At 60.0% G+C, this 23,536-nt stretch overlaps 1 protein-coding gene across 3 annotated transcripts in view; it reads left to right on the top strand.

Moving 5' to 3' along the window:
* The first annotated feature begins 4,534 nt into the window (after positions 1–4,534).
* Positions 4,535–23,536, top strand: part of CROCC (ciliary rootlet coiled-coil, rootletin) — a 41,168-nt gene continuing 22,166 nt past the window's right edge. For all 3 annotated transcript variants that reach the window (XM_019541457.1, XM_019541458.1, XM_019541459.1), the window contains exons 1-14: positions 4,535–5,810; positions 7,687–7,828; positions 8,486–8,637; positions 17,083–17,274; positions 17,949–18,032; positions 18,209–18,306; positions 18,846–19,011; positions 19,509–19,615; positions 19,968–20,195; positions 20,706–20,802; positions 20,957–21,061; positions 21,896–22,126; positions 22,797–22,996; positions 23,177–23,359. In XM_019541457.1, the coding sequence (XP_019397002.1) occupies positions 5,754–5,810; positions 7,687–7,828; positions 8,486–8,637; positions 17,083–17,274; positions 17,949–18,032; positions 18,209–18,306; positions 18,846–19,011; positions 19,509–19,615; positions 19,968–20,195; positions 20,706–20,802; positions 20,957–21,061; positions 21,896–22,126; positions 22,797–22,996; positions 23,177–23,359 (2,042 nt within the window). In that variant the 5' untranslated portion in view covers positions 4,535–5,753. The remainder of the gene's footprint in view (positions 5,811–7,686; positions 7,829–8,485; positions 8,638–17,082; positions 17,275–17,948; positions 18,033–18,208; positions 18,307–18,845; positions 19,012–19,508; positions 19,616–19,967; positions 20,196–20,705; positions 20,803–20,956; positions 21,062–21,895; positions 22,127–22,796; positions 22,997–23,176; positions 23,360–23,536) is intronic.

Raw genomic sequence — 23,536 nt, forward strand, 5'->3', positions numbered from 1 at the left:
TTTGGATTCCTGTTGGTTTTCCACTCATTGGATCCCGGTCAGGTGGGCCTCGCTATGATGGTATTTAAGGAGGGGATTTGATGGTGCAGGGAGCTGTCCCCTGCTTTCTTCCTCTCTGCAAACCTGCTGCAGTTCTGCCAGGGGAGAGGAGCAGAAATTTGACAACAGCGAGTCTTAACCTTAAGGAATCTGAGTGTCATGGTGGGGTGGAGGTGAGCAGGCCGGGTGTAGGGAAGGGCTGGGGTGGTGGCTGATTCAGTCTGCAATGGCAGTGGGAGGAAAAAATGGGGGTGGATCATTGAGGGACATGTGGGAACCTGGAGCTGATGTCCCACTGCCCTCGGGCAGCTAAACCCTGAGAGCAAGGGGAGCTCTGCTGGTCCCCTGGCAGTGAGACTCCTGTACAGACGGGATCGACTGAAGGACTCGAGGGGAAGACTGGCTCCTTCTGCTTTACTGTTGCACTGGCTGGAGTCACTTCTGGGGAGAGCTCTGAGCTGCCTGTGAGCTCGGGGAAGGTCTCCTGTTGATTGCAAGTGATGATGGATCAGACCTCTTGGAAGCACGAGTGTTTGAGGAGTGGTGCATCCCCTTCAGCCCATCTGCTTCTCTTGCTGCTAACAGCCTGCTGGCAAGTGCTGGGTGTAAAAGAGATCATTTTCTCCTGGGGCGGGGCAGGCAGAGGGGAAAACCAAAGGGAGGGTAAATCGTGGAGATAGCTATGGCACCAGTAGCTTTGTTAGATCAGCTCCAGCTTCCCTGGGTTTGTTTCTTTATTGCATGGGGAAAAAGCAAGTCCCTGAGACGGTGCTATGGACTGTCCCGTGCCAGTAAAACCCTATCTATCTCTGTCCTCAGCAGCTCACAATCTAAAGCCCTGATCATGGAGGGATTTGCTAGCGTGCTTGGCTGTTCTCTGCAGCCATCCCACCGGCTAATTAACTTCAGGCAGCCTAGAAAGGGTTGAAACAAGTCTCTGGAAGACTGAGTTACGTTTGGAGGACTGATACAAGAAAAGCAGGACTTTAAAAGCAAATAGGGCTCCAACCAACACCCTTTAAAAGCACCTAAGTGATTTAGGAGCCTTATGCACACTTTTAAAAATGGTGGGGGTGCTTCAATGGGATTGAAAGGGGGTGGAGGAATTCACCCCTGAATCTCCTCTTCTCTCGCAGCATGATCTTGCTGCCTTTACCTTGCCCGGTCAGTCTTCTCCACTCAACTTTGTGTCTGAGGAAGGGCGGGATGGAGAAAGAGAGGTCTCCCCATCTCTCCCCCTCACCACAAAAATACAGTTTGGGATTTAGGGCTTTATTTCACTGGGAATCTTCGGGGTGGATTTGACCCCTAGCAGCTTTTCCTTCCCCCCCTTGGCAGGAGAGTTTGGCAGGTCACAGAAACAGAACGGGTAGGGGAAATATCCTGAAACATCTGTCCAAACTGAAGTGGCAGCAGTCCTAACCTGTCCCCGGGACAGTGATCCAGCCGTCTCCCTGTGATCTGAAGGGGTCTCGGGCCCGGGAGCACTTGGCCTCAGCCTTGAATTTAGGAACGGGCCATCGGGTTTCCTGAGGACTTGCTTTAGCAGCCTGCCACGGATGTTGATTAGCCAGCTTGTGGTGCAATCATCCTAGCTGCTAATGAGCTTAAAGCAGGGCAGCAGCATGTCAGGGGGCTTTATATAAAGGGCTGCGGGCTGGCGGGACAAAGCTCCCAGCGGCCCAGCCCCTGACCTGGGTTACCAGGAGGAGGAACAAAGTGTGGCAATGCTGGAACAAGCTGCACCTTCCTCCCGCGGTGCCCTACCCCGGGCTGCTGGAGGCATTTCCCCCCCCACGGCGTGTGCTAAGCTCTATAGTAACGCGGCCCTGGAAAAGGAAACGCCGCTCTGTTGACTCCTGAACAAAGGGCCTGGACCGGTTTCACTGAGCGCCGTGGGCAGCGCCAGCGTCTGAGCCCTTTCTGCCTCCGTGCCCAGCACCGGCGAGCAGAGCTCGGGGTAGGTGAAGCTGCTGTTCCTCTACGGCGGAAGAGAGATTCAATCCGGCTCAGGTGTGCAGGGCTTTCCGAAGGGCCCCAGGGGTGCAATTTGAGGAGTTCCTGGAGTTGTAGGGTCAGGAGACCCCCTCTGACGACCGCTTACTTTGCTCTCTTATTAATGCTGCTCCTGGAGGCAAAGCCCTGGCTGTCACCAGCTCTTCCTGCTGGGTATCCCACTTGCTGAAGAGGAGAACGTGTCCACCCCTTGGAGGATGGCCCCGGGGCACGGGCCATCCTTGGTGAATGGTGCATATGTTGGGGGTTGTCGTGTGCTGGGGATTTAGCCCCCTCGGGTGCGGTAGAGGTGAAGGGCACGGGATGGGTAAGTCGGGACCAGCGCATCCAGTGCCCTGGCTGTTGCCTGATCGGACCCCTTGAGCGGTTTCTGAGCGTCTGGTTTATCAAGCGACATAACCAGGTTTCCCCAAATCGTTCCGCGGCGGGTGATCAGCACGGAGGAGCTGCATTTACACTATATGCCATGCGGTCCTGGGCACCTGGCTTTGGGCATCCTTCTTTCGTGGGTGCAACTGAACTGAACGCTGAGCCAGTGTTTGCCCCGTTACTAGCACAGCTGCTGGAAACCTGGTGGCCCAGGCAAGATGAGCTGAGGTCTACCAGCAATCCCTCTTGTGCTGGAGCTGGGCTTGGCGGGGTGTCTCAACTTGCAAGCTGGATCAAGAAGTTGGCTGAAGCAGTGCACCGTCAGGGAGCAGGCAGTACAGGAAGGGCCACGTGCTAGGGATGGTGCTGTTCCCCCTGCAGCTGCTTTCCTGGGGAGAGGGGGGCAGTCACAGCCCATGGAAAGTTTTTTGCTTTGCCAGATGCACCCTCCTTAGCTCAGGTTTGAAGTGGGAGCACCTGGCTCTGGCATCCGCCTCACCTCAGCATCAGTGGAGTCTTTCTCTTGGCTCCTGCAATGCGGGGGGGAGCCCCCTGCTCTCCTTGCAGCCAGCCAGGGAGCTGGGTCGGAGCTGGGGGTGCTCCGGAGATGCCCATTAGAAGCCCGTGCCCCCAGGCTGCCCTGGATGCAGGGGCTGGGCCTGCAGCCCCGGGGGGGAGCTGGAGGTAAGCCAGGGACTGGCAGTGATGGTGCTCGGGGAACTGAGTTCTCCTGCACTGGGGGCAGCACTGCAGCAAGGTCCTGCCCCAGCAGACACTGATCTCCCCCTTCCTTCCCCCCCATCCTCCTTTCCCACCCACTGTTGATGCTCCAAAGCTGCCTGGGGTGGGCAGGACCCTTCCTCCCCCTGTGCCCCCTTCCATGCCCTCTTTGCAATGAGGGTGTTTGGGTTGCCTCTGCAGAGAGAGGCTGGCATAGAAGTGGTGGGGCTTGCAGTAGGGGAGCAGATACTCATGTTTGCCCTAGGTAGGGCATTCCCATGCCAGGCTCTTGTGAGCATGGTGGATTGCAAGCCCGGCCCAGCAGTCGGGATCAAAGTGCCTGCCTAGAAGTACCCTCCCCTGTTTGCAGCAATAGATGGCTGTCCCGACAGCTCTGCAGGAGCAGAGGGCAGAATCCAGCCCCCACTAGCTCTTACCCATTGTTAACAGAAACGTCTGCGAAGTGCCCATCCCTTCCCCTGCCCAAACCCACTGCAGTCGGCCAGGCTGGCACAGGGGCTGTGGTGTCCAGAGTCCTTCTATTGTCGCGCTCTCGTTTCCTGCATCAGGGCTGGGTCTGGGTACCACTGATCTAACTCGTATTGGTTCGGATGCTCCAGCCTCACGTTGTCCTGAGCACCAAAGCATTTCTGTAAAACCTGCCTTTCCGATCCAGTAGTATCTCATTTGCTTGGGGGAGAGCCCCAGTTTGCCTGCCCTGGGCGCTACGTGGCTCAGTAGCTCATTAGAAGTTGATGGACTTGAGCTTAGCTTTCCTCGGGATGAGTTTGGAGGACGGGGGCCTGTGCAAGGCAAGCTTTTACTGGCCAGGTAGAATTACGTCCCCTTGTACCATGAGCCAGCTGGGCCTGGGAGACGGGACTTCGAGCTGAGAGCCGACCTGGTACCAAAGCTGTCGGAGCCGGGTCGGAAATGCGCTCTCCTCCTCGTCTCCTCTGGTCCGTGCACTGCAGATGTGTATGTTCAGTCCAGGCAGCAGCCTGTCCGTCTCTTCTAGAGGTCAGGGTTTCCTAGGGCGGTATCTCGTTGGCTTTTCGAGCAAGTTGCTCCAGCATGGGGGGGGGGTTGTCTTTTGCATCCCCTGCCTAATAGGCACCTGATCAAGTGTGAATCTGGATTTGCCTCTAGCAATGGAAAGGAGGGAGCCACTGATCCCGAGCTGCCTGTGAGGATCCTGGGTGCCAGGAGGGACTGCAGCTCTGCTATTGCACCCCCTTCCCCAGCCTCCTGGCCTCTGATGGCGTCTCGGCCTCTCCCAGCCTCCGGTGTTATGGAGGACACCAGCGTCTGCTCATAATGGCCTTCTGCCTCATGCAACCGTGGCTGTTGGCAGGTCCAGAGCTGGTTACTTCAACATCTACCAGGCAGCTGATATTCCCATCAGCTGGCAGATGGAGTAAAACCCAGGCTCCTCCGTGCTCTTGAATCCGACTTGCTAGCCAACTTGTCCAGTGCTTGGTCCAGCAGGGCTGTGTCATCAGCAGCTGCTTCGGGAAGGCTGAAGAGCAGGAGAGATGCTGGAGCTACCTCTGGAGCCCAGGGATGGTGGCTTTTTGTCAGAAGCTTTTCTTTGCAACCTGCAGAGCATTTCCCATTTTGAAAGCAGCCTTTCTGCAGGAGCTGATCATCCCCGTTCACTCAGCTCCGTCTCCCCCGGACCCTGCTCCTCAGTGCTGTTACCTGAGGGAGAAGGCCGCTCAGTCGCCGCTTCTCTCCGTCTGCATCTGGGAGATGGGATCATTTCTCGGGCTTAGATACGGGGTGCAGGCGGCTCAGGACCTGCCGGGCCATTCAGAAGTGTAGCGAGGGAGCTCCGCTTTTGCACCGGTTCATCCAAGCAGCTACGATGCAGGCACGGGGCTGGCTGGCCTGCTTCGAAGCCAGCGCTCATCTCATCCGGCCTCCTCCTGCCCCTGGTAGCAGCCAGCACCTGTGGTATCAGAGGAAGGTGACAGGGGAGGGTTACCGGTCTCTAACCCCAGCTGACGTGTTCTCCTCCCGGCGTCCAGGAAACCCCATTCGAATGGTGTCGAGCTCTTGGCTTCGGTCCGTCGCTCGTCGTGGGTTTTAAAAGCGGCTGATGAATGCAACTGCTCTTCCACCTTCTGCATTTCTCCAGGCTGCCCGGCGGGAAGGCTGGGCCGCATCCACCCCCTTTCTGGCGGGAAGCAGGGCGTCTCTAGGACCAGGCAGCTCGAAGGCGATGGAAATGAATGAGATCTCCAGGAAAGGGAGGGAATCTGCTGTCGGGCCGCCCCTGCTCCCAGCCATTGGTCGCGTGGGGGTGGAGAGGATCTCTTTCTAATCCCGTTCGTTGTGCAGCCACAATTGTGTGCATCTGGGAGCCTTTCTCCCAGCTCGGCCCGGGCTCCGCGGCCTTAAGCGACTCTTTAGAAAGAACCAGGAAACCCCCCGGGACCTGCTGGAGAAGGGGGAGCAGAGGGCACGGCTCCCGCAAAGCACCCCCAGGGAAGAAGCCTGGGGTGGGCCCCACGGAGACTGCTTGGCCGAGCCGGGGAAGGCGGCTCGGGTTCCCCGGGGAGGAGTGATGGGGCTCTAGGACTCTCTCCCACTGCCCCGGGACCCCCATGAGCACCCCGGAGCCTGCGGCGGACCCCGAGCTGAGACTGGAGGCAGTGATTCAGGTCGGTCGTGTAGTTGAGCTTGCATGAGTCCTGCCTGCTGCACAAGGTGCTGGTCCACGCACCAAGCACCCAGGCCCTTCCCGGGCTCGCCCTGCTTCTCTCTGCTTAAGGCACCGTCCTTGGGTTTACTGTCCTGCTCTAAAACAGCCTGTGCCAGAGCTCACCGGTGCAGGGGGGCTGTGGTCCCCATCCTGATCACAGGCTCTCTGCTGGGGGGACTCCGGGCTCGCCAAATGTCCTGGCCAAGCAGCTGGGTGCCGGACTGGCTCCCACGCCCTCCAAGGTGTGCATGCTGCTCCGTGCTGCTGGAGAGACCCCTTTGCTCTCTTCCTTCCTTTCCGTGCTGATGCAGGTAGCGACCGTGTTTGCAACAGGCCTGAAACACCGCCCGGAAAAAACACCCCGGTCACTGCCATGGGAGGGGACCCACCAGCTGTACCCCTAGTTGCGCTGCTTTGAGGGTTTATAAGCAAAACTTGAAAGTTTGTAGGGTTTTTTTTTTCCTCCTCTTCTTCCCAGGTTTTCCTTGCTTCACCTGACAATGCCAGCGGGAGCTTTATCACCCTCTGTTTATCAGTGGGGTACATCTGAATGCCCCCTGATGGGGTTTTCCCCGAGTGTGCGCCTGGCATTTGAGTTATATTGGTGTTAAAAAGTAGAAGAGAGAGAAAAACACAAGCCTGGCTGCTCTCTCCCCGTTTACAGGTCACCTTTAAAACCCTCCGTAGGCTAAAATGGGTGCCCAGCTGGCACCTGATTGGATTGGTTTGTCTTAGGGTACTATTTTTATCCTTTTAAATCAGTGGTCCTCAACTTTTTTAGACCCAAGGCTCCTCTCAGGACCTGCCAGCTCTTCCTATTCACTTTCATTTTTTGACTATGGAAAAAGACTGGAGCAGTGCTTGTGTTGCAAAGGCCTCAGCAAGACCCCAGCAGGGCAGAGACTCTCTCAAAGGGCAGATTGCTATTTGAAATTGCTGGATTCATCGCATTTATTTGAATGCTGAACAGCGCTAATGTGGATCGGCACCCTTTAAAGGGTCCCTGGTTGAGAATCACTAGGTTTTTCTCACTTAGACCTGGTCTATTCCTGTCTTGCTGGGAGATACCTCGGGTGGCCCGGGAAACGCAGAGAATTTTCCCCAAAGCCACTCAGCATCCAGGTAGCAAAAGGGTAGTGGGCTGCTTGCATTCATTGCCCGGGCAGGATCCTCCATGAAGGGTGTTTGCATTGCTCTGTAGCCAGCTGTGGGTTAGTTGGCCTGGGTGGCACAGACCTCAGATGAAACCCTGCAGAGTTTGTGTTCAGCTCCAGGCCCCTTGTTGGTTAGTAACCAGCCCGGAGGGGGAGTGGGTAGTTGGGGGTGTAATGAAGCATTGCATCCCAGAGGCCGGTGGGTTGGGTCTATGCCGAGGCCGTTGTATTGCCTGGGGTTGGCTTCAGCCGCGATGGGCGAGGCGACGAGGTGGGTACAGCATCTCGCTGTGCCTCCGCAGGCCTGAGCTCGAGCCTTTCTCCAGACTCGGTCACCAGGGTGCAAAGCTGGGGGGCTAATTCCCAGGCCCCGTATTGTCCATGGATTCCCTCTTGGCCCTGGGTCCAGCCCAGCTAGGGTCAGTCCTAAGCATGGCAGCCTCCATGGCTAGCTTCTTTGGTCCCAGCTGGTTGGGGGGGCTGGACAGGCCTCTCCGTCGCTGTCACAGCAGCACATCTGGCTTCTGGCTGGGAGGGAAGACGGGTCCCTTGGCCGCTCACGCTTGCAAGGTAGTGCTCGAGGAGGGTAAAGGGCCAGGGGAGGCTGCAGAGAAACAAGGAGCCAGGTTGCAGCCTCCGCGCTAGGCACGGGGCTCAGCCTGCTGTGTCCCCGTCACACAGAAGCTGGAGAGCAGCGTGCTGACCTCCGGGGAGGGGAAGAGCCTCGCCATCCGGGGCACCTCCAAGGACGCGCCACCCACCCGCCTGCCCGCCCGCATCCGGGAGATCGTCACTGAGAACCTGTCGGAGCCGTGGGACCAAGGTAGGGCCTTGGTGGTCCTGGCTCGGCCGGTGACTGGGCTGAGGTGAGACGCCGGCGGGCAGTGGCACTCCGTCTGGTCGACCACGCTGCATGCTGGGATCCAACCTCTCCATCCCACCCCTCCCCGTTCGGAGCTGGACATTGCCAGCCCGAGTGCCCTCTTCCACCCTGGCCGACGGGGCTGTGCTCACCCTGGTGCCCTCCAGACCAGGGACGAGCTGGACCGTCTCCGGCCTGAAGCTGGGCACTGATGGGGCATTCCCATGGACCTGGGGCAGGCAGGTCTCCTCCCACGTCTGCAGTCACAGCCCCAGAGGGTCACCTTTGCCTTGATCACAGCCCAGCCCTGCTCATTCCTCCCCAGGAGGGTGCTGGCAGCTAGGGCTGGGTCCCGGGAGCCGTGTGCTTTTAAAGGCTCTGCTCTGAGGCTCCGGGTCTCGGGTGGCAGACGTGTGGCCCCGTGCCAGGCTGATGCGTTGGGTGAGAAGCTGTGATCCCGGTGGCCACCTCTGAGTTGTGTACCCGGATGTGCTGGAAGTAGAAAGGGACTCGGTCGGATGCTGCAGCCTGCAAACCAGGCGGCTCCTGTGCAGCTGGATGCGGCCCGGCGTGCTGCCCCGCAGTGCCCTGCCATGCCTCTCTCTCTTCTCCCCGCAGCGGCCTCTCCTGCCGAGATGTCCTCGCTGCTGTCCCTCCAGGAGGAGAACCGCATCCTGCAGCAGGAGCTGTCGCGTGTCGAGGACCTGCTGGCGCAGAGCCGCGCCGAGCGCGATGAGCTGGCCATCAAGTACAATGCCATCAGCGAGCGGGTAGGTCTGGCGTGCAGATGGGGTGGGAGAGCTGCCTGTGTGCGTCCCGCTCCCTGGCTCTGAGTGGAGAGGCTCTGGAGAAAGTGTCCGGGGGGCTCTGTTACCTCCCAGGGAAAAATCATCTCTGCTAGACCTGAGGCTCTGCAGCTGGGATGCGTGGTCCAGCTTAAAGCGGAGGAGACCTCGGAGTTGGGTTCTCCTGGCTGCAGGAGCCTGAAGCGTCACTCTGCAGCTGGTATGTCCCCCTCACCCAAGGGGTCTGCCTGTGTGCCTCTGGCACCTTTTGGGTTGCAGTGATGGGGCCTGTGCTCTGGTGACAGAGTTGGTGCATGCTTCGCCTCTCGGGGCCCTGTGGCTTTGCTGTCTGGTCTCTAGGGTTTGGCGGTCCTGACTGATTCCCTCTTGCCTTGAGCTCCTTCTGGGCTGGTGCGCTCGGACCCTCTCCTCTTGGGTCTGCTCAACTGTGTGGTATGAAACCCAGCTCTCGGCTCTGGTAGCACTGGCCAAACTCTGCAATCTTGTCCAGAGCTGCGGACGTCCTGTCCTTGGGTCAGGCCAGGCCAGCTTCTCCTCTGAGCCCACTGCGGCTGAGCTGGGGAGAGGGCTGTGTTGGCTGGAGGGCGGGGAACGTGGCATTCATCTGTCTGGCATGTTGCATCCTCCTGGGCATTTCAGCTCAACCCTTCCCGGTTGGTGGCCTGGCCTGAGCCAGGTCCTGGATCTTGCTTTGCCCCCAAGGGCACATCACTGAGTGCTGCTTTCTCTCATCCAGCATACCTGTTGGGTGGACAGTCCCAGCTCCCCTGCAGTGCCGTGCTGAGGTATGAATGGACTCCCACGGCCATGAAGTGGCCTGTCTGTCCCACTTGCCCTGCGTTTCCCCCCCGGGGTGCCCGTGCTCAGCTCCGTGTCCCGGCTGTGAGCTGGTGCAATGCCCAGGTTGGTTGGCTCTTCACGAAGCTGCGTGCACGGACCTCCATCCAAGATCCTGGGCCTGTCTGGGCCTGTTCCTTGCAAAGGGTGTGACCAGGGCTTGTCAGGACCTGCCCACGCGGCGATGAATTGCCTGCTGGCTGGTGCATGGGACCACACGCAGCCCGTGATGGCCTTGGCATGTCCTGGGGCAGGTCACCGAGCAGCGCAGCGGGGGAGGCTGCTGGCACGAAGTCTCACAAGCCTCATTCCAGGGCTTTCGAGCCATCGGTGACAACAGGGATCGAAACCTGGCTCTGCGGGGAACACCGCACCTCTTTGCTAGTGCCAGAGAGCAGCGGTCAAACACTGTTTCACACTCAGGGATTGGCAGGTGATACCGGCACCGTGGTCCTCCTCTGAAAGGTACGGGGGATAGCGTTCGATTTCTTGTCGTCTCGTGCACCCATCACAGCACCGTTGCCCAGCGCTGCCTGCTGCGGGTCGCTCACCCGAGCGGAGTGGACCAGAGCAGTGTCCTGGGAGCGAGTCTCATCCCTACTCTGTGCATCGGTGGGGTGCAAGGGTGTTTTGCTATGGATCCAGAGACCTGAGTCTGAGCCTGGCTAGACTCATGCCAAGGCTATGCCCCCACGCACCCAGGTGAACGAGCGCCTGGGCTGAAGAGTCAAAGACAGGTGGCCACGATGCTCCCCTGCCTCTGCCAGGGGCTACAGAAACTGGTGTGGTGTAGCCATGCCAGTCCACTTTGACCTTTAGCTCCTATGGATCCACAGGGGCTTCCAGCCACCAGCACTAAACGGATGCAAAATCAGGAGAGAGGAGCCCTTCCCAGCTGTGACCCGTGCAGGACCACGTTCCAGCCCCAAACCGTGGGGTCGGTGGGACCTGGGCCCTGGCACCCCCCTGCCAGCCTGCCCGGAGGATGGGGGTGTCCCAGCCTGCTCCCAGCTTCTCGTCTGCTTTCACGGCTGCATTTTGGGCTCAGGCCTGGGCTGGTGTCCATGGCAATCGGGGAAGGAATGGAAGGAATTGCTGGTTGCTAAGACAGCAGTCGCTAGGGGAGACGGTAAACTTTGTTCATTCATTTGCGGGCCGAGCCTCGGAGAAAGAAAGCCTTTTACAAAGTACTTGGTCATCATCGCCAGCGTGGGGCGGCCAGCAGATATGGTCCCGGTTGGGCGGGACTGCCCCTCGGTCTGAGCTCCCCCAGCCTGGGACGATAAACACAACGGGAAGTTTAAAACCAGTGACATGTACGGGGTTAAATCCTGCTAAATCCCATGAGGACCAGGCCGGACCTAGAGGGGTGAAGCCAAAGTCCTGGGGGCTCTGGCTGACTTGTCTTGGGGGCCTTGTCTGCCATTTCTGGGAAAGGAGTAAGGGACCTGATCTGGTTGTGGGTGGTATACCCCCTCCCCAAATAAATGCATCCACAGGGGTTGCAAAAATCTAGACCTCTTGGTTCAAAAATGATACTTTTTATTAGACAAACTAGGAAATTGCAAAAAAAATTCTCTTTTTCATCCACGGGGGTCGGACACTGCATGGGGTTCATCCGATCTGCCTTCTGGCCCCAGCTCCGCTCTCTTCTCCTTTTCCCTGCCTCAGTTTCCCCAGGTGCAAAACAAGCGCAATGATTTTGCCTCTCCTTGAGATGAAGGCAAGACGTCCTGTGTGCAGCTGGGGGCACTTTCATTTTACTGTGCAGTTAAAAAGAAATGCAGGAAAGAAAATCAGCAACTTCTCTTTAGTTGGGAGTCGGCAACTCGACCAACCCTCGTGCCTCTGCCTCCTGCGTTAGTTTGCCTGGGAATCCCTTCGGATTCCTGCCTTGTTAAAATAATGGCTCTGTTGGATGCTCAGCAGCATGTACAGGCTTGTCCCTGGCTAACTAGAGGACTAGCTGTCAGATGACAGCAGGGGACTGGGGGAAAGGGAGATGGAGGATAAATAAGAATACAAATGGATTATATTACCCTGTTTGGTGGTTTTGACAGGCCTGGCAGTTGTGAGCCCATATTACTGATGGGGAAACTGAGGCACGGAGAAGGGAAGCAACTTGTCAAGGGTCCCAGAGTAGTCAGTGGGAGAGCTGGGAATAGCCCCTAGTCTGCTTCCTGAAGCTGCAGCCGTGGATTTACCCACTTGCATTTCCTAAGGGTGCAAGCAGCAGAGTTATTTGGTGTTTAATGCAGTCTGGGGCCATGGGAGAGGGTGCAGGAGAGGAGGGGATGGGCAAGGATAAGTGGAAAAAAAGGAGAAAAAAATGGAGCAGCTCGAAGGGTGCTGGGGATGTCACAGGTGCTTCTAGGGACAGAAACGACTTTCGTTCCCCAAGGCTCACAACTGCAGGGGCACCCAGCAGTGCAGCCAGCTTTTAGAAGGGCACGAGACCCCAGGAGCACCGGGGTCACTGCTCTAACTCCAGAGCCCTGCAGACGCAAGCACCCGATGAGGTCGGGGCTTGTTGGTACGGCCAGCCAGCATCTGAGGGAGTGAAAAGCCCGCACCCCCGGGTCTCTGGCCAGGGCCCTGAGTTTTAGCTGCAAGTATTGACATTTCCAGCACCCGCTGCAGAAGCAGCGTGCCCATCTGGGCATGGGGGTAGGTGTGTGTCCCTCAAAAATGGGCCCCCAAGTCACGCTGTGCTCGGTGCCGTGAGTCTGAGAGGCACTGCCCCCTCCAGGTCCGGACTCCTCCGGCCAGCTGCTGTCCCTCTGAGGACGGAGCCTGCGGTCAGCCGGTCGGTCTGTGCCCAGCGCAGGGCCATGCAGCAAGCGGTGTCTCCTCCCAGCAGCATCACCTGGGCCTGAGCAGGCCATCCTGAGCACCCCCACGCCTGCGCTGATCACGAGGCCTGGCCTGGGCCTATGTAGACAGGCTGGCGCAGGGGCACGCCGCGGATGACGGGCTCCGTGCTGCCAATTACAATATGAATGCGTCTCCAGGAGGCCGGAGAACAATGCCCAGACTCTGCCACTCGCTCGGCAGCCGGCTTTCCTAGCCCGGGTCTCGAAGACGCCGTCCCCCACGCTCTTTCTGCCAGGGCTTTGCGCATCGCCGGGGACCGGGGGGAGGCTGAGCGAGGGCTGAGCTGCCGGCGGGATGGAGGCAGGGGAGCCGGCTCCCCCTGAGCCCTCCCAGCCCCCTGGGGAACCGCCCGGGCTCTATGTGCGGAGGCGAGTGGAGCGGGCAAGTAGCTGCAGCCTGGGCTCGACCCTGGTGCCGTGGTGGGGGCTTGACGGGGTTCATGTGTGCAGGGGCAGGGGTGCCGTCTGCGTGCTCGGTGTGGGCAGGAAGGGTGCTGGGCCAGCTCGCGTCATCCTGCCGGTGACAGGCCAGTCGCAGGGGGAGGACTCGTCTTCTGCTTGGGGCTCAGGACGAGGGGACAGGAGCATTCGGGACTCCCGCCTGCTCTGTTTCCCTGACCCCTTTGGGGACCTTCCCTGCTCAGACCTTCTTCCTTCCAGACCAGGTTATGGGGGACAGGGTCTGGCACCTGCCTGCTCGCCCTTGGTGCCTTGCAGGGAAACCTGTGCCCTTCTCCTGGGGACAACAGGCCTGTGCTGCCTGGGAGAGAACTAGCCCTTTCCCGCTGCGGGAGGGAGAGGTGGAAGCAGGACTCGGACCTGCTTGGCATTGGGTGCTTCCTGCGGCAGGCTGGAGGAGCAGGGGCACCTGGATGATGCAAAGCTGGTTGCTATCGGGGCGTAGCTTCACATCTTGGCTCGGCAGGTTGGAGGGGGCAGTGTCACAGAGGGGCATTAGCAGAGCCACGTGGGGCAGCAGCGGGGCTGGAGTATATCCCCATGGGAGCTGGGGGGCTGCAGGCAGGATCGAGGGGACTTGGCAGCACGGTGGGGGCAGAAGGGGTGCAGGCGAGGATGGCAGGGTGTTGGCAGAGCACTGGGACAGGCGTCGGCTGCAGTGGCATTGCCGCAGCCCTTCGCCCCCACCGCGACTGTGGGACGCAGCGGGAGAGCTGCCGGCTTGCGGCCGTGGGCCGGACTCTGCCGGCATCGGGGGGCGCTGGGCTGTCTGCGCTCACGCTGTCTGTTTTCTGTCTCCCCGCCTGCCTCCGCCACAGCTTGAGGAGAGCTTGCGCCTGCGGGGACCGGACCCAGTGACCAATGCTGATGTGGGTATCCTGACCTGGAGGGGTGGTGATGGGAGGGGGCACGAATCCCATGAGGCAGAGGGGTCCTGTGCGATCTCGGGTGCAGGAGATGCTGGTTCAAATCCTGGCTCACCCTAGGGGTCTGAGCGGTCTCTTCCAGTTGATGGCTCTGACCAGCCAGGCTGGGGACCATCTCTGTTTTACTGCTGCTGGAGCTCTTTTGCTTTGTCAGATAAATATTCGCAGGGCTGCTGGGTCTGACTGTTGCCTAGTGGTCGGAGCATCACCTGGGCGGTCGGGGACCCAGCCTGGGGTCCTCTGCTCTGCATCAGGTGGAGCCGGGACATGAACTTGGGGCCCTGACAGTCCCGCCCGCCAGGATGCTCTCTTCTGAGACGAGTGTGGGCAACCCCCAAGGGCCCCGATCCGCACGTGGAGCGTGGAAAGCCTTTGACATCTCACAGCGGTCTCGGGGTGGGGAAAAGCGTTTGCTCCCCAGCTCTAATCCTGTCCCCATTGCTTTGTGTTAGGAGTAATTCCCATTGGAGGTTGGGTGTCGGAGAGGTGGGAATTCCTCCCTTGGGGGCTGTGCATGCTTGCCACCCGGGAGAGCAGGGGGGACTAAGACTCTGATACAGCAAAGAAATGAAGTCTCCTTCCAACCACGCAACAAAGGCTGCGGCCAGGGGGAATAGAAGCCACGCTGGTTTGCAGCAGAGTAGGGGCACAGCTGATCTATGGTAACTGTTTTCTGCGTCTGTGCCTATTCCAGAGTAAGTGGAGGCCAAGGCAGGGCAGTTTAAGCCAAACTGAAACAGCTGCTACGTCACCAGGGTTTAGTTCCCGTGTCCGGTGGGACGGAGGGCACACACGCAAAGCCTGCAGTGGATCAGCTTGGCTCTTCCCTCTAAACCGGCGTAATGGCTTCACCTGTCCACAGCCCCAGATCTTGATTAAAATTTCGGGAAGGTCTCTTTAACGCTTGCTAACACAGCATGAAGTCTGTGGAATTTCAGTTGCCCTTAAATTTGCCATTCCCATGTCACCTGGGCTCTCCAAGGCAGCCTGTGGATGGGTGTGCAATAGGAGGACCTGGTGTGACCGGTGTATTCTCATCCCCTAACTGGGCAGCCTTCTCCCTGGAGCCTACACCGACAGGTGGACTCTCGCTTGCTTCAGCCTGGATCCTTTCTCTGGCTTTGAGTGAAGATGCGGGCGATGCTAGATGAGGCGTCTGCTCGCCTGGATTGTACGGGCCAAGAGGCTGGGCCCATCACACTGGAAGGGACCTCTCTGCTGCTGCAAGCTGCCGTCATACAGTCCAGTCCATAAGCACATGACGCTCCATTCATACCAGTTCCCTGGTCTTGGTGGGAGTCTCTGTGCTGTTCCCTAGTGCCTGGAAGGGGTCTCCCGACAGTGCACTCCCAGGCTGGGACCCCAAACGTCACAAACCATTCACAGGCACTGTCCGAAGGAGGTGGCATTTCACAAACTGTGCAGTTAGCTCTGCAAGCTGTGCGTCTCATCCCTTTGTGCAAGCAAAACACTGGTTGCCGAAGCCCCTGGTGCTTCCAATTTGCACGTGGATGGCAGCCCCACAGGGTTACCTCCACTTGCGGCAGGCAGCTCGCAGCGGATCATGCCTCGGGGCTCGTCCCATGTGGGCCCAGGTTCCTTGCATGGTGTGCCGTTGCCGTGTCGTGTGCATGGGTGGGTTTGCGGCGTGGTGTCGGACGCCGGGGGAGCATGCACCTGGCTAGCTGTGCCCCTCGGGCTCCTTGTGTGGGTCTGTGCGCGGTGGAAGGGGGTGATGCCACACACTGATCTCACACTGTCTTTTGCTGCGAAAGCTGGAGCAAGCCCTCAGTTGGAGCTGTCAGGGGTTGGGCACCCATCGCTGGCAGGAGATGGAGCTGAGAAGGAGGAACCAAATGGTAAGCAGCTCAGGCTGGCCCGGGGTGGCCTGTCCCAGCTGTGTCCCAGAACATGCTGCGTGCCCGGGGCTGGTGGATTAGGTGACCTGGGGCTGGTGGATGGAGCTGAGGCCAAGCGAGGCAGTGTGGTGCAGTGGAAAGGTGGGTGCCATTCCTAGCTCTGCCACCGACTTGCATTGTCACCTTGGGCAGGTCACTTCCCCTCTCCCTGCCTCCTTTTTTCCTCCCACCATATCTGTTTAGACCATAAACTATACTGGGGTCAGTCTGCTACTAACGGTGCATTCAGTGCTTAGCTTGACAGGCCCCCAACTTCTGCCGGGGTCTCGCTTTCAGGAGCATCTACAGATAATAAGTTGTTACTGGTATCTCAGACTTTTGCCTGCCGTGCAGCTGGCTGGGCACCACTTTCACTGCATGGGGGAGACTGGAGCTAGTGGGGAGACTGGTCCATCAGAGAGGGCAACTGCAGCTGCAGCACGGCGGTGTTTGAGCAGGTGGGGTGAGTGCATGGCCAGTGGGGCTCCGGACACAAACCGAGCCGACTGCAGCCCGGGGGGCTCAGCTCCGAGGCTTGTCTGCTGCAGAGGCACCGTTTGCAGACCCCAGCCTGCGAGGAGCCCATGCTCATGCTAGGCAGGGTGCCTCGGCACTGACAGCACTTTCAGCTGCTGAAACAGGTCTCGGACACAACGCATGTATAGCCGTTTCAGCAGCACACAGACAACACAAATCCCTCCCCTAGGTAACCTTGCCCCATCCTATGGGGAATTACACCTGAAGGAAACAAGGTAAAACTCCGCTGGTTTGAGATGCACCATGTGGCAGTGTGTCTGTGGTTTACCCCGGAGTAGCTGCTAGCTTGAGCAAAGCAGCCCCTTTGGAGCAAGGCCCTCTAGTCATGCCTGCTGCATGCGGCTAGCTCGTCCATCTGCTCCGGATTGATTTATGTGGGTGAGCAAAGCTGATGTGCATGGGTCTGTGTGTATGGGATGCATGCCCAGGCCCTAAAAGAGATCCAGAAACGGAGTCAGCTGCAGAGCAAAAGGGCCTGTCTCCAAATGCAGCTTGTTTTTGCCACCTGCATCGGTGAGACCCTCTGTGTCCCCCCTGCGTGTGGAGCTGGGTTCCCGCCTGAGCTGCGTGATGTTTAGCTCGATGCTCGGTTCATCCAGGACGGGCTGTGCCTTCGCTCTGTGTTCGTGCAGCACCCGGCACCACGGGGCTGTAGTTCACGTCTGGAGCATCTGGGCGCTGCCACCAAGCACGTAGTGATCACGCTGCCCTGGCCTGGCAGTGCATTGATACGTGGGCCACGGCACTTGAGCCACCCCTGGCTCTTCAGCTTGGCCCCTGGCGGGGCGGCGGTGGTGGGGGTTCATCCTTCCCCAAGGGATTGGGGAAGGGGTGGAGTGGGCGCCTGCAGCCACCCTCTCCCCATCTCTCCGGGCGCAGCTGGAGCAGGCCCTGCGGCTGGAGACCGGGGAGCGGGAGCGAGAGTCGCTGGAGAACAAGAGCCTGGCGCAGCAGAACGTGGAGCTGCGGCGCCGTCTGGACGAGGAGCAGGCTGCCTACAAACGCAAGCTCCAGGCCTACCAGGAGGGCCAGCAGCGGCAGGCCCAGCTGGTCCAGAAGCTGCAAGCGAAGGTGAGTCGCCCGCACGGGATCCGTGTGCGAGACCCGGTGCTCTGAGGGTGCCCGTGTGTGCCTGATCTCTTGGCATGTGGGGAAAGGGGAGCTCCCCTGTGCCAGAGGGAAAGCATAAAGCTGGGACTGGGGTCACAGGGGAGGGTGCATCTGGGTGGGGTGAGGAGCATGGAGCTGCGGGGAAAATAAACACCTTTCTGAGCTGCTTTGGACTCTGGGGGCTTTAATGCAGCTTGTGCCTCTGCGGGACAGCTCGGGGGGCGTCTGGGCGCCGATCTGAGCGGCCGGAAGAAGAGGGCAGCAGGCTGAGCCTGGGTGTCTCGGGCGCTTTGCAGTGTGGGGCGCTGTGGCGGCAGCTGCATGGTGATGGCACCCAGGAGTGCAGCTGCCTCTGGGGTGGAGGAGAACTGGCCCCTGCTCTGTGACCGGCACAGATTTCCTGCCGGGGGGTAGAGGTGCTAATCCCCCAGCCTGTCCCTACCCTGGAGCCTTCCCCCGGGGAGCAGAGACCCACGTGGGATGGGAGGGTCTGTCGTGGGGGTTCAGCCAAAGGTGGCTGAGACGTCAGGCAGCAGCGGGAGCTGGCTGGGGGCGGAAGGGAGAGCAGGTACCGTGCTGCGGAGGGGCGTGGGGATGGAGCATGCACTGGGTCTGAGCTGCACCCCTCCCCGCAGGTGCTGCAGTACAAGAAGAAGTGCGGGGAGGTGGAGCAGCAGCTGCTGGAGAAGTCCACGGAGCTGGAGCAGCAGAGACTCACGGCAAGTGCCTGGTCTGGCGCTGTAGTCATTTGGGGTCTGGAAGGGTCTCCCCCACGTCAGGTTGGCAGGGGCAGTGGGTTCACCGTCCCGTGTGGCAGGGGTATGTGCATGCAGGCTCAGCCGGGCACGTCTTCCCCCGTCTCACTGGCTCACGGCGCTTCTCTCCCCACGCCCAGAGCCAGCTGGACATGACGGACTCACGCCTGTGCCTGGAGGAGGAGCACAGCAACGACCTGGAGAACGCGCTCATCCGCCTGGAAGAGGAGCAGCAAAGGTGCTGGGGGAGGAATCACCTGGGCGGGGGGCTGGGGAAGGACGGGGCCCGTCCTCGGGGCTGAAGTCCTGGGGCCGAGGTGGAGAGGCTGCAGCAGGCGGGACTCACTGGAGCTGGGCTTCGGGGCCTCCGTTGTGCCATCCGGCGGGTGCAATCCTGTCACGACTGAAGCAGCGTTGGCTTGGGTCCGTGTGGGTGGAAGACCTCCTAGGAGTGCCCGGGGGCTGCAGTCAGCACTGGCGAGTGGCTCGGTGGCCAGCAGTCTCTCCGGGAGTCAGCGTGGGACTGCGGGACCACCCGTGCTGAGCCGCACTTCCCATCTTCAGCTGTTGTGCATGGCTTCCAGGCTGCACCCCAGAAACAGCTGCATGGCTGGGGTGGGTGAAGGGATGCCTCCTGGGGCCAAGGGCTGGGAGCCTTGGTTGGTGTGTGCAGAGGGTTGTGAAGTGCAAAGTGAGGCTATTCCCTTCCCACTTCTTGGCTGTCTCCTGGGCCCAGGGCTCTGTGCTGAGGCTCTCTCCTTGGGTGCCCGTCTCTAGGAGTGCCAGCTTGGCTCAGGTCAATGCCATGCTGCGGGAGCAGCTGGACCAGGCCAACACGGCCAACCAGGCCCTCAGCGAGGACATCCGGAAGCTGACGGCCGACTGGACCAAAGCCCGTGACGAGCTGGAGCAGCGGGAGGTGGAGTGGCGCCGAGAGGAGGAGGTCAGTGCTGGCGAGGGCGTCCTGCCTTATGGGTGCCCAGGGCAGCTCGTGTGGTCCCAGTAACCCCGAGCCCCCCACCGTAGCATGTGCTGGCTTCCCCTGGAGCCCGGGCTCGCCACGCTTCCTTGTCTCCGGGCCAGTCATTGCTGTCCGAAGGGCGCGACTCACACTGCCTGCCATGCTGCCGCCTGCCCAGAGCTGGGTAGAGCCAGCTGCAGTGGGTGGGATGGATGGGGAGCAGGGCTTCTGCTGGGATTGTAAGTGAGGACCTCGCGGTTATGAAGAGCGCAGCCGGGGCTGGAGCTCTGCAGGGCTCCCTGGATAACCTGCTGCTTGCGGGCAGTTGTGAGATCGCTGGATCCGTCCTGCAGAGAGGGTGCGGGGCTCGTGGCTTGTTCCCCTGCTCCCCGCCTGAGCTCTCCAGGTGGAAAGGGGTCTGCGCACCGTCGGAGATGCGTGCACAGGGGTCACTCCTTCCCCTCCTCTTCCCCTCGCAGTCGTTCAACACCTACTTCAGCAACGAGCACAGCCGGCTGCTGACCCTCTGGAGACAGGTCGTGGGCTTCCGGCGGCACTTCAGTGAGATGAAGACCATGACTGAGAGGTCCGGGCAGCTGCTGGGGCGGGAGATCTGCTTGGTGCTGGGGCCTGCTGGGCTGTTTTTCTTCCCATCCATTGCAAAAGACTCTGTGCTACCCAGAACCGCGTTGCCTACAGCGTCTCTTAGAGGGTGTCTATGGGAATAGCTTGAGGGTGAGGAACAGAAAAGGGGGAGCAGAGCTCCTGTGGGGACCCAGGCTGGGCAGCTCAGCCTGATTAACGCCCTCCGTGGGCTCTGCCCGGGGGCACGGTGATCCCCTCCCCAAACCCCCTTGCCTTAGCGAGAGCGGTACGGGAGACCCAGGCACAGGGGTCTGGTGGGCGAGAGGCCTCACCACCTCTCCGTGACCGGGCAGGGACCTGTCGGAGCTGAGCAGCCAGGTGTCCAAGGCCAGCCGCACGATGCACGCCTCCTGCCTCAACCTGAGCAGCAACCTGCGCTTGTCGGAGAGCAGCGCCGGCGCGGCCCTGGAGAAGCAGGCCCTGCTGCTGGCCCAGGTAGAGGAGCAGCTCAAGGACAAGGTGCGCGACATGATCCAGCTGCAGGTCAAGTGCGACATGGAGAAGGCAGAGCTCAGCACCAGGTACGGACCCCCCCCCGGTCCCGCTCTTCCAGCCAACTTGGCTACGTAGATGGGGGCTGATGAGCTGTGTATGGCAGAGGGCAGCCCTGGAGCCCCCAAATCCCAGCTGCCCTGGAGGATTAGGCCTGCTTAACCCTTGCCAGGCCAATGCCAGCAAAGCAGGGGCTCCCTGCAAAGCCTTTCGTTTGGGTTCCCCCAAGGCAGGGTGCAGTTTCTCACCAGACACCCTCCCGGTGAGCTCGGTGCCATGCGCCAGAGCTCAAGACGGGGCCCGTGGGCTGGCTTTGTGGTGCTGTGGGTGCAGGGGATCACAGGGCGGCTGTCAAACCACGTGCACAGGGACCTGTTTGCGGGTCCCTGGGCCAGGCCACGCTGAGCCCAGCCTGTCCCCAGCAGCATGGGGGCACAGGTGGCTTGTAGCTGGCTTGGCCTGGCCCCGACCCATTGATGTCCTGCCCCTGTGATGCCCTGTCCCCACCCCTTGTCCTCCCTCCCGTGGGCTGTCTGCAGGGTCACGGAGCTGGCAGCGGTGGTGGAGAGCTTGAAAGCCCAAAATGCAGAGAAGGAGAAGGCGGCGGAGGCCCTGACTCAAAAGCTGGAGACCCTGGTGAGAGACGTCGGGCCGCGTCGCGGGCAGCGAGAGCACCTGCACCAGGCAGCACCTGGATGGCTGCCTCCCCCGGGGCTGGAGACGATCCGTGTGCCCCTTGCATGGCAGCCTTGTGACTCGCCGGCCGCTGACGCCGTGTCTCTGTCTGTAGGAGGCCGCTCGGGCGCAGGAGCAGGCGGTGCTGGAGGCCGAGGAAATCGAGGCTTTGCGGTCAGAGTCAGAGCTGCTGCAGCAGACGCTGCGGGACCTGGCGCAGGTACGGGGCAGGGGTGACTGGCGGGAGCACTTGTCTCTGCTGGGTAGTTTTATCACCCAACGAGCAATGGGTGCACGGTATTCGGAAGAAGCACGGACCCGGGAGACTGTGGTTATAGTCCTGATTCTGTCGCAGACTCGCTGCCAGCCCTCACCTTGCTTTGCTGCTTTGTGCCGCAGTTTCCCCTCTGTAAGCCACGGGTAAGATCTTTGCAAGCACTTTGATGTATCCACGAGCATCTCTGCGGATGTAGATATGCTTCACGTTGTATTCCCGACGTACAGAAATCCCCCAGTGGGTTTGGAAATGTTAACTAACCATGCGAGGAGTTGGATTATAAGTGGCTGGGGGCAGGGATCAGCTTCTTGTCCTGTGTGTGCCCAGTGCCAGGCAGAGAGCCTGCGATAGGAGCACTGGAGTCCAGAGAAATGAGTCGTAGCAAGCTGATGCTCAGTGGGCTAAAAGAGCAGAGCTGGGAGGCAGGTTTCTGTGGGGCTCAAGCAACACTCAGGAGCTCCTTTCGCCCCATGGCGTGTGTGTTCGGAGATGCACAGCGAAAGGGTCCTGCGAGGTCGGTTCCTGGTGCTATACACAGTCAGCTGTACTATTGTTATAACTCTTATTAGTGTCTGGTATAATCAATGGATAAATAATGGATCGCTGACCCGCAGCCCCTCAAGTCTGCGGCACTTTGCAGGGTGGGTGAATTTGAGTGTTGCAGTCACTGGCCTGGCAGCCAGCTGTCTTACTCCGTGGGTTCGCACAGCGGATGGGTGTGTGGAGCCCGGCGTGGCAGGGCCGTGCCTCGACTTGGCTTGGGTCTCGCCACCGCAGGCCGTCCTTTCGGACGCGGACAGCGCCATCCAGCTCACCGGCACTGAGCGCACACCGGACGCCTCGGACAGCGAGGCCACGGGGCTCAGCCTGCGGGGCCTGTCGTCCAGTCTGCGCACCCCGTCCCCGCTCCGGCGCTCCTCCCCGCGCCGCAGCCTCTCCCCGGCCGTCTCCGACTCCGCCTTGGCGGCCGTGCACGCCGCGCTGCAGAAGAGGCAGCTGCAGGTGCAGGTGAGGAGCCTCCAGGGCCGTAAGACTTCATCTCGGACACCTTCCAGGCGCCCCCAGCCGTCTCTGCCTCGGTGGCAGGGCAGGGCTGCTGCCCTGTGGCGTATGGGCTCCCGGGGTGGCATTTCTGTAGGGCCCGTTGGAGTCCATGAGGGGGTGTGGGTCTATGGGGATCCTCTGCTGGGAGAGGGGTCTGTGGGGGTGGATGGTGCGATGGGACTCGGGCTTCTGCCGTACCTTACATATATTGCGCAATTCACCGGTCAACTGTGCAGTCAATTTAGCCTGGCCACACACGCAAAGCAATTATCATGCAATTCGCTGGTTAATTGCGCGACAGATTTAGACTGGCCATGCACGCAAAGTAATTATCATGCCAAGATGGCCACCCAGCTCTTCAAAAGAGCCAACCAGCTGCAAAGTTAGCGCTTGGGAATGTATATCAACTTTATAGCTGCTTTCTGTCCAGCTTCAACTTGACCGTGTGGCGGTCCCATGGGTTTTTCGGCAGGAGTGCTGGCGTCGATGAGGGGCTGGGACCCCCACGCAGCCTCTGTGTAGGGTGGGGCTCTTCTAGGACAGGGGGCAAGATGGAGATGCCGTGGGAGATGGTGGCTTGCTGGGGAGCCCGGCTGGCTGTCCCAGTGCCCTGTGGCTCATCGTTCTCTGCCAGGACATCCGGAGCAAGTACGAAGCCAGCCAAGAGCTGGTGAGCGCCCTGCGGAGGCAGCTGGGGGAGAGCGACGGCGAGCGGCGCTCCCTGGAGCAGAAGATCCTGCAGCTGCAGGATGAGGCGGACTGCTCTTCCAGAGCCAGGGAGGACGCCCAGCGGGACGTCAGCCGCTTCCGGGCCTCAGTTGACCTCCTGGGCAGGTACATCTGTGCACGTCTGCACCCCCCAGCTTAGGTGCCAGGAGGGCGCTTTGCCTGGCAGCTGAGGGCTGGATCCTGGTCTAAGGGCGTGGGTTTCTCTGGCCCACCAGTGAGGAAGAAGTTAATTTTCTTCCTTTGAGAAATGCTCAGCAATTTGTCCTGTCTCTGCATCCGCGTCAGCGAGAAGAGCGCCCTGGAGAGGAGCCTGCAGGCCCTCCAGCAGCATGTCGAGTCCCTGCGGCAGGAGAACGAGAAGCTGCAGCTGGCCAACGCCGACCTGCAGCGCCAGCGCGACAACCTGGAGGACGAGAAGGACGACGTGGCCAAGGACAAGGACCGGGCGCAGAAGGAGGTGGAGAGAGGGTGGGTATCCAGGTTGTAGCCATATTGGTCTAGAGGAAAAAGTAATCAGGACTTGTGGTAGAGGTGGTAACTTTTATTAGACCAACTAGTTTTTTGCACAAAGAACTTCTTGTATTTTTTTTTTCCAATTAAAGAATTTTTTCAATTTTAATTTCGATTAAAGAATTTTTTTTTTTT

This window comes from Crocodylus porosus, unplaced genomic scaffold (genome assembly GCF_001723895.1).
Source record: "Crocodylus porosus isolate Cpor-Errol unplaced genomic scaffold, CroPor_comp1, whole genome shotgun sequence".
NCBI classification, from domain to species: Eukaryota; Metazoa; Chordata; order Crocodylia; family Crocodylidae; genus Crocodylus; species Crocodylus porosus.